General features: G+C 40.5%; 1 protein-coding gene across 5 annotated transcripts in view; it reads left to right on the forward strand.

The window, feature by feature from the left end:
- Positions 1-13,088, forward strand: part of oxr1 (oxidation resistance 1) — a 168,916-nt gene that overhangs the window by 92,409 nt on the left and 63,419 nt on the right. The window contains exon 1 of one of the 5 annotated variants that reach the window (XM_014471905.2): positions 3,528-3,864. The exons of the other annotated variants lie outside the window; for them this stretch is intronic. Within the exon in view, the coding sequence (XP_014327391.2) occupies positions 3,705-3,864 (160 nt within the window). The 5' untranslated portion in view covers positions 3,528-3,704. Of the gene's footprint in view, positions 1-3,527; positions 3,865-13,088 lie in introns of those variants that run through there. 5 annotated transcript variants of the gene reach the window in all.

Consider the following 13,088-nt stretch of genomic DNA (forward strand, 5'->3'; position numbering starts at 1 on the left):
CGAGATGGAGGTTGCTTCAGACTCTAAATGAAATCAACATTAGAAGTTAAGTGCAGGGGCGTGGCGTAGTGGTTAACGCGACCCATGTTTGGAGGCCTTGAGTCCTCGACGCGGCTGTTGTGGGTTCGACTCCCGGACCCGGCGATGTTTGCCACTTGTCTTCCCCTCTCTCTCTCTCCTTTTCCTGTCAGCCTACTGTCATATAAGGGACACTAGAGCCCACAAAAAGACCCCCTGGAGGGGTACAAAAAAAAAGAAGTTAAGTGCAATAATTCTCTGCTTAGCACTGCATCTGAAACTGATCTGGATAGAAAATTAATAAGAAAGGTGATGATATAAATTATGAATGCAGTGTAAACGCTGGCAGAAATATTGCTGCATCTCTAAAAGATGTAAAATAAATAAATAAATAAAATCACACTCTGAGGACCAACCTGCCTCTCACAAATAATTTATGGAGATTCAGAAAGACATAACACCACAATGAGTGCCGGTTAGCTGCTTTGCTCCAGAGTCTCTTTTAATTACCTCTTAAAAACAAGGAAATCGCACATCAAACAAGCCGGCTTAACGTAGAACAAAGTCACTCGTGTAATTTCCATGCAGTGATGCTCATGTAGTTGGACGAGCACATGGGGAATTCTTTCATTTTTCCTCTTTGGTCACAGCACAGCTTAATTAGAGGGTGAAGGTGTTCTTACAGGAAGTAGTTCCTGACTGTTATTGTTAGGATGTGTGCTGTGTGTTCCTCAGGCAAAGTGACGAGCAGAACTCCAGGCCGTATGAGGAACTCGAGGATGACTTGATGACAGCTTCGGGGCGGCCGTGCAGCCGCGCGGTATATCACCGGGTCTGTTGGCGTCGCATTGAGCCCATCAGGGACCCATCAGGGACTCGGCTTGACGCGATGCCAGGCGGTCAGGGTGGAAGAGTTAGTTAGATCAGATCCTCCTGGAAGCTTATCAGCTGCCGCCTCAGTCAGGGTCCAAGCTGCTGGCTCTAGCTTTCAGTTAAAGGTTTTATTACTGATGTTTAAAGTTATTGCAAAAAATCACTCACGCCTCCTTGAACTATTTTTTGTTTTGTTTTGTTTTGTTTTGTTTGATCACGTCATAATCATAAATTTCATGGTGTTTTATTGTCGTTTTTTGACGTGGAAGTAAATTGATACATGTTTTTAATAGGGGTGGGCATTTTATTGTTCATAATTTATCATTTATAGTGATCAATTTTTTATCATGATTAGAATAAATATTTAAAATGTTTATTTTTAGACGCTTTATATATTCAGCTAACGTTTTTAATAACCGTGTCTTTATTTAGAATAGAAGAATGGAATAGAAAGTGCTCTATTCTACGCTATGTTCAAAATTAGGGTTGACCTATTCATGTTTATTGAATAATAGGAACATTTTTTAATTAACAAATTCTAAGTGAAAATGGTCTCCATCTGCAGAAACAAAGCAGGCAAAGGTCAGATTAGGGTCTGCAGTACCCTAGATGGCCAGCAGATGGCGCACATTTCTTGTTGTGCATATACAGCCATCATCATACAAGTTCAGTGCTGGCATCTGTGGTTGCAGCTTCATCTGGGCAACCACAAAAGCAACAAATGACTTGCTGGCGTTATTCCTGGAAGAAAAACAAAAACTGCTCCCACATTTTTTAAGTTACTGACTGCGTGAATAGTGCTGGATCCGATTTCCTCGTGTTCCTTGAAACATTTTTAGAGGTTTCTTCTGCAACGCTGGCAGGATGAATAATGTACTTGAGGGTTCCAAGTTCATTTTCTGAGCCTGCTGCCCAATTATCGCAACTTTCTTCTGTCCATCACCGTTTCGCTGTCCAGTCTTCATTTGTGTTCCTTCAACTCCCTCCACTTCCCTCCTGCTGCACCGGCAGACTTCTCTAACCATTTCTGCTGTCGTTCTCTGAATACTTGACTTAGTAAGTCACCTTAACATGTACGACTCAAAAGGATCTGAATATTGTAAAAAGTTTTTTTTTTAGCAAGTGAAACTTAGACTTTAGATACATTCGTTAGATATAAAGCGAAAATGTCATGCTTTTATTTCTTGTCATTTTAATGATTGTTTTATTTGCAATAAAAATCCAGAATTATTATTCTACTTTTATTAGCTGCACATAAATGCTCTAGAGCTGGTGGTTGTGGTTCAATAAAAGGCCAGTTTGTCGAATGCAGTCCTGTCTTTCCGCGATCTGCCCTCACTCTTGTAGACAGTTAAACCTCCGATCGTTGCATGCCAACATGATTTCACATCAAGAGACATAAACAGAGCTGACTCTCCAGCTTATTATGAATCCAATAAAATCACAGCATTACCATTGTTAAACTGCTTGTAATGTTTAAATTGGAATCCATATGCTAGGTTTATAGCAATATGCAGCACACAAAATACATTTGCAAACTGCTGTACAAACAGAATAATGGCAACATCATTAAAGCTATTAGCAAGACTTTTTCTATGAAATCAATCAAACTCACTTTGGACAGTTTTTAACCTATAGAACAACATGCCATCATAGTTTGTTGTTTTTTTTCTTCAGATTTGTTTGGATAGTTTGTTATAAGTTGTTTATTCCACTACCCTCCTGAAAATAATCACCCAACCAGGGAGCATCTGATGACATCATATGAGGCAGATAAACGCCTGGGCTTCATGCGAAAAGACGGCGTGAATGTCCTGAAATCTTCATTTCTGAAAAAATTATTCCGAGCAAAGTTATAAAATCCTTGTAGCCTGGTCAGTGCTTTATATTAATATTATTTTCAAATTCTATCAATATTTCCTGCAGAAAACACCCACTCCTACTTCCTTGATCGCCAAGCAGACATACTGCACTTTTAATAAGGTCCTTTAATAGGTGCGACATAAAATAACTATTTAAAATCAGAATGTCGCCATATGTGGTCATATATGAAGAACGTACTATACAGATTATTACCAGTTATAGTTTAGAAGAGGATTATTACCATCACTATCCATCTGCATCAAGAGGAAAAATAAGGAAGACTATTTATTTGTAGATGGCTAAAACTGCGTATCAATGCATAATAAGGTACATTTGGTGTTAAATTAGCCCTTTAAAGCATTTTTAAAGGGTCTCAGGTGTTCTCATATTTTAGCTATTTACCTAAGCATTATGAATGTGTTATAATTTCTATCAAATTATGTCAAATGTTTCTCATTCACCATAGCTTGGTAAATTGAGCCTCTTGTGATGCCATCGACTCAAACACAATGCAGTTTGCTGTTGTGGGTTTTCTTTCCCCATTGTTTAACATTTGCATTATATTCCTACAATAAGGAAATGCAGACTCCAGCACATGTGAATGCTGAGATGAACATTTTTCTTTGATGTCCACAACAGTTAAATAACTTAAAAGTTTTAATATTAACAGTAAAGCTTTCCCCTCCGACAAAGGGATTCCGGTGATAGTCGCCAGCCAGCAGGCTGACTGAGGGGAGCCTCTCTGACACTCGAGGCTTTAAAAAGTTGCCACGAATGTGAAGCAGTTCCTGTTTTGGAGCGTGCAGGGCGCTGAATGCCTTCCAACACCACGGGTTTGAACCTGTGACTTGTTGTCGGCGCAGGTTTTATGGGATGTCCGCGCTGGTTTGAAAGCTCGTTTGAAGCCTTCGCTGTTTCGGCTGAACACCCAGCTGCGGGACGGGGCTGTAATGGACTACATATTTTCCATCACGGGCGGCGGCGCTAGAGTTGTCAGAGACGCCATTTCTCAGAGACTGTGGCCGGGACACGGACAGGAGACAGTCCCGGGCCAGCTGCACGGTGCTGGGGCAGCACTGGAAGACAGACACACCCTCCACCACAAAACAGGTCTGTTTATAGTGTCGAGCTATGCTAGTTGACAGTTCGGGCATCCAGCCAGGGAGAAACGTTGTTTCCTCGAAACTTTGTGCTAGCTTTTTTTTTTAAAAAAAGAAGAAAGTAGCGTAAATTGGAGTTTCTTGCCCCATAAGCTTATCGAGTACAGCTCATGCTCCTAAACGCACCATAAGTGGAGCAAAAACTTCTGCACAGCTCTGAAGTTGGCTTATGATTCGAACCTCGTGATTTGACGCTATTTCACAACTTTTTTTAAAAAAAACTCTGGCACTGAGACTTCTGCTCAACAGAAATCACATTCTTACTGCGTCTATAAACTGTGTTATAAACTATTCGTATTCTGTTCCGGAAATCCTGTCCAGGTTTGACCTGTCTGAGAACTGAGAGGCTTTCTAAGATTTTAGTGTAAAAAATAAATAAATAAAACGCCACAAAACAAACAAGCAAAAAAGTTGTATAATTCACAGATAGAATAAAGGTTGCACAAATCACAGATTATTTTAATTTTAAAGAATCGCCAGGGAGTCTATAAAGTTTTCCAGTTCAGATTTGACTATTTTAAGTGTTTTTCCATCCCTTCATGTAGGCACAGGCTAACTTCACTGTTTAAACAAATAAACCTTTAGCCTAGTACTTTCAGACATTGTCTACTTGTCAACTCTACACAGAAACAAAGGCCTGCTGGTAATCATATGTTACTATGCATATATAAACGTGTATGTACATACATGCAAAACATGCATGTACTGTTATACATAATTACTAGAGGGCCACATGCTCAAAGGTTAAGGGTGGCACCAAGCTTTTAAAAGTCGACAAAAATAAACCTTGACGTGTTGAATTAAAAAAGAAAATGAATTATCACAGCGCTGTCTATCTCAGAATGGAAAGAAAAGCAGAGACTGGTAATTCTTCTTCAAGGCGACAAGAAACCAATATTGGCCAGAAAAAAAAGGCTGATTGGTGCATTTTAGTTCCCAATGTTTTGGCAACATTGGGAACAAATGTTGGTCCAATGTGTGGCCCATGGGCCATTTGTGGGCCGAGAGTCAGAACTAAACGTGCTGAAGCGGCTTTCAGTTTTTATGCTCCAACACTCTGGAATAAGCTTCCTGCTCACTATAAGAGTGCTCACACCTTGAGTTTATTTAAAACAAACCATTTAATTTGCAGTTGCCTATTCTATTCTAAAAATTCTATTCAATTAATATTACATCTAAAATTTTCAACATTTAATCTGTCTATTTTTAATCTGCTTGATTTTTTTTTTCTTTTTTATCACCTCCGATATTGCTTATCGGTGGTGATATATTTAAAGAAAAAAAAAATCATTTGCAGCTTCTACCACCATGTATGACCACAACTACAAGAAGCAGAAGTGAATACATGTCTGTTTACGCAATAAACATTTGATCTATTGCAAAAAAATATTGCAGCACTTAAGCAGAGCAGTTAAGAATCTGTAGAGACTCGGCTGGTAGCTTTGTGAACTGGAGCATCTATAGGCTTTTAATTCATCTGATCCACAACAGTTAAGTTAAAAGGTCAGCAGTGCTAAGTAGCCGTGAGAAGAAAAAAAACTGTTTCTACTGAGCTAAAACCCAACACTTAACTCCTGCTTTAACTGTTTCCCTTTGCTTTACCCTGCATGTAAGCATGTGAATTTTACATGTACTTTGCTGCCGTTGCATTTTTTTTTTTAAACTGACTTCCTGCTCAGTGTTTTGCGCTCACACTGAAAGTCATGCTTTCCTGTTTAAAGGGGCAGTATTGTGTAAAATTGACTTTTTTTGTGTGTTACATCGTGTTGTAATGTTATTCCATCATCAAAAACATACCTGGAGTGTTTCTTTGAGTCTTTCATGCATGTTTGAGAAATTATGTAATCTCCATGGCAACCATTCAGCTGTGCAAAACAGCGGGTAGCTGGTGACAGAGCCCCGGCTTCGAGATGCAGCTCCTCCTCAGAGTTGCAACTTCCAAGCTTTGGCCTCACAGAGCAGCCCTCCCCTGCCATTCCCCCACTCGGCTCCTTCAGACTAGCTAGCAGCAATTAGCAAACAGCTGGTGGAACTGCATTTCTACTGAGCTCATTATACAAGCTACTTCTCAGTGCAACTCTGGTGAAGACATTGTTAAAGGGTTAATAGAGGAGCCATGTTGTGTTGACTTTCTGAAGGTGGAGTTTCAGAAAGAAAAATGGTTTTTAAAGAGACAAAGGCCTAATTTCAAGGTGTTAGTTATGAAGTAAAATTTCTTTTAAGTGATATTTGCCCCCATTAATTCTTTCTTACTAAACTGTGGACAGTCGAGGAGTAGCTTGCCGGGGTCGCGTCCTCTACGGGTCAACCCCGCTGCGTTACAAGCGGAGCGTTCTAAATATTTCCCATCAGCAGTCGGCTCACGCTTAAATGCGCTCGCCAGCCAATGAAGGAGCGCGTCCGGGGGAGCTTCTCACATCAGGGAGCGTCTCCACGTTAATGAAGACTTGGCCTCTCACACTCATCTTCTGATGTGACCCATCAGCATGTTTTCTTAGCTTTGAATCGAAATCGGAGAATAAGAGCGTTATTGAAATTAAAGGCATGAAGAGCTCCCGGACCTGTGGGAGTAGAACACTGAAGACGTCGCGCTATTAGTCGGCTTTAATTGGTTGCTGTGAAAACTTGCAGGGTAAGGACTCATTCTGAAGTACCGATGCGGTATGGGGGGGAGTTCGGCTCAAGCAGAGACATCGGGCTTCAGGGCTCGGTGGCGGACAGGTTAATTGTTCGATCTAATTAGGACAAAGATTAATCAGATGCATGCTGCTGCTCTTGAAACGCCACTGACGGCAGTGGGGTTCATTAGCAGTCCCTCCGCCTGTTGTCGCCTCTCCAGCAGCAGTTTGAGACCGTGGGCTGCTGCCCCTCAGTGGGAACAAATGAGACTAGCTAGAGTAGAAGTCAGGTAGAAGAGGTTACAAACTGACACGGTTGGACATAGAGCTAGGTAAATGAGTAAAGTAGTGCACCTAATTTACTGTATTTTGACAGTAAATTTCCTTAAATCCATTTTGATAGAATTTTCTTTTTTTAAAGGTTTTGTTGACTTTTAATTTGAAGGTAGTTTGACAGGAAACAGGGTAATGAGAGAAGGGGAAGACGTGCAGCAAATGTCGCCAGGCTGGGAATCGAACCTGCAACCACCGCCTCGAGGACTAAGGCCTCCTCAATACGTGGGTTGTGCTTTGCCCCTGCGCCACCACAGCACCCCTTAGTAGAATTTTCTAACAGACTTTGCAAAGTTAGCATTATACATCATGGAAAAAAAGAAACTTGTAAATTTACAGCTTGCCAACCTTGGATTTTTTTGCAGATTCACTAAGTCAAGTTTATTTGCACAGTACATTTCAGCAGCAAGACATCAAAGTCATCGATTGTGAAACAAGCAAGAAACATTGCAATTTGTCAAATATCATTAAAATCATGAAGCTAATTCACATCAAATATTTTGATGAATGATACACACACTACTACACACATGATACGTTTTGCTGGACAGTCAATTGTCCCAGAAGCTATTGCGATAAACGATAATATTGTTGTTTTGAGATCATTTTAAAGTAACATGAATCTGATGGCAGAACATTACATTCTCAAAGGTCAATTAACTTTAAATTTTAATGAACATTTAACACCGGAACTGGAAGATATTTTAAATATCCAAAATAAATCAAACAAAAACATCAACAAAAATGTAATCATGAAGTCTCTGTAAACACAATCGTCCTTCATAAAAAGGGCTAGTTGAGACCAAAACGCCAGAATGAAGATTTTTTTATCCTCCAGTTTTTAGAAGAAAAAGGGGAAGAAAAGAGAAAAACGATAAATTATGCAGATTGGAATCAATGAGCTCAATTAAACTAATCATGCGATTAATTGATTTATTGCTTATTGTGACAGGCCTACTAATCAAACAGGAATAAGCCTTAATTTAAAAGAACCCAGTGTTTCAGCTGTTTGGCAGCTTTCTGGTTGTTTTGCTCCAGAAACATGTTGAATGTTAAGCTCTGTTGGAAAAAGGGGTTCTGGCGTATCAGGACCAGATAAGAGGCAGAAACAGCAGTGCATGTTTGCCTTTCCCTTCAGCTCTATCATATGTCCCACGCAGAGCTGGAGGCTGTGTGGCAACTCCTTGAATGAGATGGAAAGCCATGCAAACGCATGCAAACGCATGTGACCTGCAGTCACAGAAACAACGCGCGACGCAGCAGGTCTGGCCCATCAGCCGCTTTGTCTCGGATGTAATCATCTACATGTGACTCTCAGTTGGAAGACCCAAAAAAAAACCACACGTCAGAATGTGTATGCATGGAGTTTGTGTTGTGTGGAGGGCTGGACGTTCAATATATATCAAATCTCGATAATCACTACACAGTATAAAAGTGTGCATGTGATATCATGTTTAGTAGGCTTTTATATATCACATACGATGCACTCAAATCTGGTTGTTTTTACTGGGGTCTTTTGTGAATGCTCATTGCTCTTGACGACAACCTCCACACTGAAGAGAGTTGGTATTGTAGAGCTCACTCTGGTGTGTTCGATGCTTGGTCAATAGATTGGGATTTTTAAGTTGCTCAACAGGATCAAATCCTCCAGCTCTGCTCACTAGCCAGATTTTCTGTGCGTCTCTAGTTGGCTCGCCAAGCATCATTTTTATCTATCCTGCTAGAAATAACCTCCAGTTTGTGAAGCTCGCTGAGTTAAGAGGCTATGATATCACCCAAATGGATTATTGTGCACCCGTACTTTCCATTAATAAGAGATGATTCAGTGGCACCTCTGCGAGAGAGAGCAGGTTCATCCCCCACATCCGCCTGACATTGAGCTCCTCCTGCACCTCTGAGTCGTTCCTGGCCCTGAGGGCGTACGCCCATTTGAAGCTGTTCACGCTCAGCCTAAGGACGACGACAGACTCCGCCGCAATTATCAGGATGATTCAGAAAGCGCAATCTGCTAACGCTCTCACTGTCGTAATGGAGGATTTTAATCACATTAATTTCCAAAAAGTCCTTGAGCGGCTCTTGTTAGCCAAAGGCGGCCTGCGCACGCCTTTGCAAGGCACTCCTAAGACCCGCTTGCGTCTCTGTCGAGGGGAGGCATCGGCGACAAGCGTCCCTGAGGGGGCTGCAGAACGACAGGGACCACCTGCTCTCGCGCACCTCTTAGAACTGTGACCAGAGGTTGAACTCGTGATGCGTTCAGGACATTTGTTGCAGGAATCGGCAGCAAACACAAGTCGGCGGTTTCCCCTAGCGAAAAGATTGATGCTTTAGCGAAGTTTGTACAGTATGATGAAAGCAGAAAATTGACAGCTTCTCTTGATGTGCTGTGAGAGACCTCGATGTTTGCAAGTCGAATAACGTTACACACTTCATGCTGTAATTGCCGGTCTTCAGATATTTCCACGTCAGCTTTTTTTCCTCGTTGAAAAAACGTTAGACGTGTGTGCCGGGTACAGCTGATGTTAAGGGAAGGTAATTAGGACGTGTTCTGAGTGACTCAGGCGCTTTTCTTTCATCATCCCTTCGGCACACTGCCTCAGTAAACATGCAGGTAGTAATTTCCCTCACTGGGATGATGCAGAAATCCAAACCAGGCGTAAGCATGCCTGGAAGTGATTTTTACCTTCAGAGGGATTCTTTTCAAAGTTTTACCTTGACTCTGCTGCTCGTAAAGTTTCTGTGTGTGCAGTTTTTACTTGGAGCTTTTACTTTATCTGCTGGTTTTGACATCTTTGATAAGGTTTTATTAATCTCTGCAGTGAAGCGGGATAACTGACAGTTGTCCCACAACTACAGCCTAAACAAAATACAAGGTTTAAAGGGGCAGTGTTGTGTAAAATTGACTTTTTTTTAGTTTCACCTCATGTTATGTTATTCCCTTATCAAAAACACACCAGGAGTGTTGCTTTGATTCTTTCAAGCATGTTTGAGAAATTGTTTATTCTCCCATGGCAACCATTCAGCTGTGCATAGCAGCTAGGACCGCCTTCAAGGTTCTACTCCACCTCAGAGCTGCAGTTTCCAGTTTCTTCTGTGAGGCAGAAGCTCGGAAGCTCCTCTGAGACTCCCCCAGTCAGCTCCTTCAGACTAGCCAGCAGCAATTAGCAAACACCTGGTGGAACTGCTCATCTGATGCACTTATTACAGGATCTACTTCTCAGTGACAAGCTGGTAAAAACATTGTTAAAGGATGTAAAGTGTAGCCATGTTGTGATGGCTTCCTGAAACCAGAGTTTCAGAAAGAGCAGGAGTTTTTAAAGAGACAGAGGCCCAATTTCAAGGCAGTAAATTTCAAGGTACAATTTTTTAAAGTCATATTATATATATATATATATATATATATATATATATATATATATATATATATATATATATATATATAGCATTTTTAGCAGCTGAAGCTAACATAGTTAATTGATTGCGCTATAAAATGGCACCATGTTCCTGGGAAATACATTATACTGCCTCTTTGAACAATGTTTTTCAAATCTCTCTGTTCTGGAGGCTAAATTCTCTGTCAGGGAGCATTAAAATATTATGAAAATATTCTTTAACCTGAAATCACAGTTTTATCAGCTATTGTAAATTGAAGGATTATAATTGTATCCAAATGGATTTGGACTTTAGCTTTGTTTATTCCAGTAGCAGTAATGTTTACATTCAGCTTGACAATGTTTTATGTCATTTAGTTAAATAGAGAGTCAGCTATGTATCTTATTTATGTTTTTTTTTCCTCCACTGTGACTTAATCTTCTCAACTAGCAGAGTTTAGTGATAGCTGGGAGTCCTTCATGTTTTCTTTAAAGTTGAGCTAAACTGACCAAAACTCCAAAGGTATGAAATGGTTACGTGGGGAAATGAGCAACACTTAGGTTGACAAATCCGGCAAAGTTAGGCAGAAATCTTCATGTCTGGTTTGTCTCTAAATTGCCAAACATTCACTTAGTATTCAGTAAATAGACTTTAAGAAAAAGCAGTTCTGTTTGTCGTCTTTTGTTTTGTTGGAGTCTACTTTAGCATGTGGAAAAGAAGATGAAGAAAAACAGACAGTTCATAAACATGTCCGACCTCATACCCCCTCCTCCTCAGTTGTTAGCCATGCAGATGGATTTGAAGAGACACTGTCTCCATGTTTTCACTTGATCTCAGCAGACTTGTCTAGCTAAATGGAAATTGCTGTGTGTGTGTGTGTGTGTGTGTGTGTGCGTGCGGGGGTGGCCGTGTGTGTTGCATTGCATTACAGACTTTACTGATTCTCTTGTTTTTGCCCTTTAAAGAAATACGTTGGAGATTTGATGTAACTAACACCACTACAATAAATAACTTAAAGGGGATAAATTATGCTCTTTTAGATTTCTCTCTACCAAATCCCCTCAGTAATGCTGGCTCTTCTGTGCACAGTTTTTCTAAATATTTAGAAAAGTCTAATTATCTTCCAACCCATGCCCATCTGACTGGATCCCCTAGTATTGAGGTATTACAAGTATTCGTTGAGGCGTCTCAACGAATAACCCTCAAAATGCTTGTAACTGCCTAATTTAAATGTTCAAAAACCAAATATGACGTTATATCTATTAATACGCACAATGGGAACAATGGCCCTACTACAGAATGTAACTAGAATCTATCTACAGTCTTCCTTAAATCTTCCTCTTGGGATTTAAGGAAGTTACAGCCAATAACCACCAAGAACAATAAATGGTGCAACAGAATTAGTTCCTTTGCAAACAGCAACCAATAATGTGCAAAGTAGCATTGCGTTGTGGTGTTTCAGCTTCCGAAGCTGCATTTTCTCAAAATATTTTAAAAACATCAACATCCTCCTACTGTTTGCACTTCCCACAGCAATTAAAATTCTGGACAAACCTTAACCAGAGATGCGCAAATCAATCGGTATTCAAGTATTCAACCGTTAATTGAATACTTCAAAACTTAGAGATCCCACCACTTCCATAAATACATGATGTATTTTGGTCCACTTGTATGAGGTTACAACTGAAAGAAATTGCTTTCTTCATTGATTTGACTAAAGGCTGGTTGGGAAACCTTATGCCTACAACTGATAGCCAGATAACACATCAACACAAATTGCTAGATTTAAGCAAAATCTGCTTATGAACACCTTCATAAAACCACTAATCAATACAGTTACACACTAATCAATATTCATGGTGTTCTCACTCCTGATATTCAGATAGGGTGAGCTTGACTGGGGAACAAGATTTCAACATTTGTTTCAACATTTTCCTGTCAAATGAACCAAACCTTTTGATCAACCTGGTGACCCCCTCACCAGTAGTGGCGCTGCACCAAGAACAGCTGAAGGAAAGGACATGAAAACCTCTGAACAAGACACTGAGCGCATCTTTCTTGTAAATGTAAACCAAAATGGAGTGGTGTCAGATTTTAGCAGTTGTATTATTTCTCTTTTGTTGTCATTTCCCCCGCTAGCACTTGGCTCAGTGTTTGGTTTGGTTGTATTTACCCAGAATGCCCTGCGCTATAGTCTGCTTCCTGCTTTTGGTGCGGTTTCCAGTCCACTTGGCGTTCTAGACAAACAAACTAAAGTTTGATTAAAGCGGACTTAACAGGGCTGGTGTGAATGCACCCTCAAGTCTAAAGTTGCACAGCAGTAAACATCAAAAGATGGCAACCATTAAGCACTGAAATCTTAAAGTGAAGTATTTGGTGACCCACATACCCCTCCTTGCTTTAGACCTCAGTACTGGACTCCATATCTCTACATTTGGCCATTGTGGCTGGTAGTTTGTTCAAATCTTGACTTAAGAACAAGACTGTTTGCTTTTAGCTCAATAAATCCTGATAATGCAGAGTTACTGTCCTTCAGAGCTGAGGTAATCACTTTCCTGCTATTGATCCATGCTGTAACCTGAGAGGTTAGCGTTGCCGCTGTGATGCTGCTGACGAGTACCAGGACTTACTGCCAAAATGCACTTTTGTAATGCAGACTGTACAAGTTCTTGACAGCCCTACACTATTGTTTCCTGTCTTTGTGGCGGCGTTCTATGACAAATCCAAGGCAACAATTAATTTCTTCATTCTGTGCCGAAAACAGTTGTGAGTGCTGGTCTTTGATTGCTTAAGGCAAATCATCACGAGTGATGCTTGTTGTCATGGTAAAGATGAAATGAGAAAAAACTGAAAA

This window comes from Xiphophorus maculatus, chromosome 3 (genome assembly GCF_002775205.1).
Source record: "Xiphophorus maculatus strain JP 163 A chromosome 3, X_maculatus-5.0-male, whole genome shotgun sequence".
Lineage (NCBI taxonomy): Eukaryota > Metazoa > Chordata > Actinopteri > Cyprinodontiformes > Poeciliidae > Xiphophorus > Xiphophorus maculatus.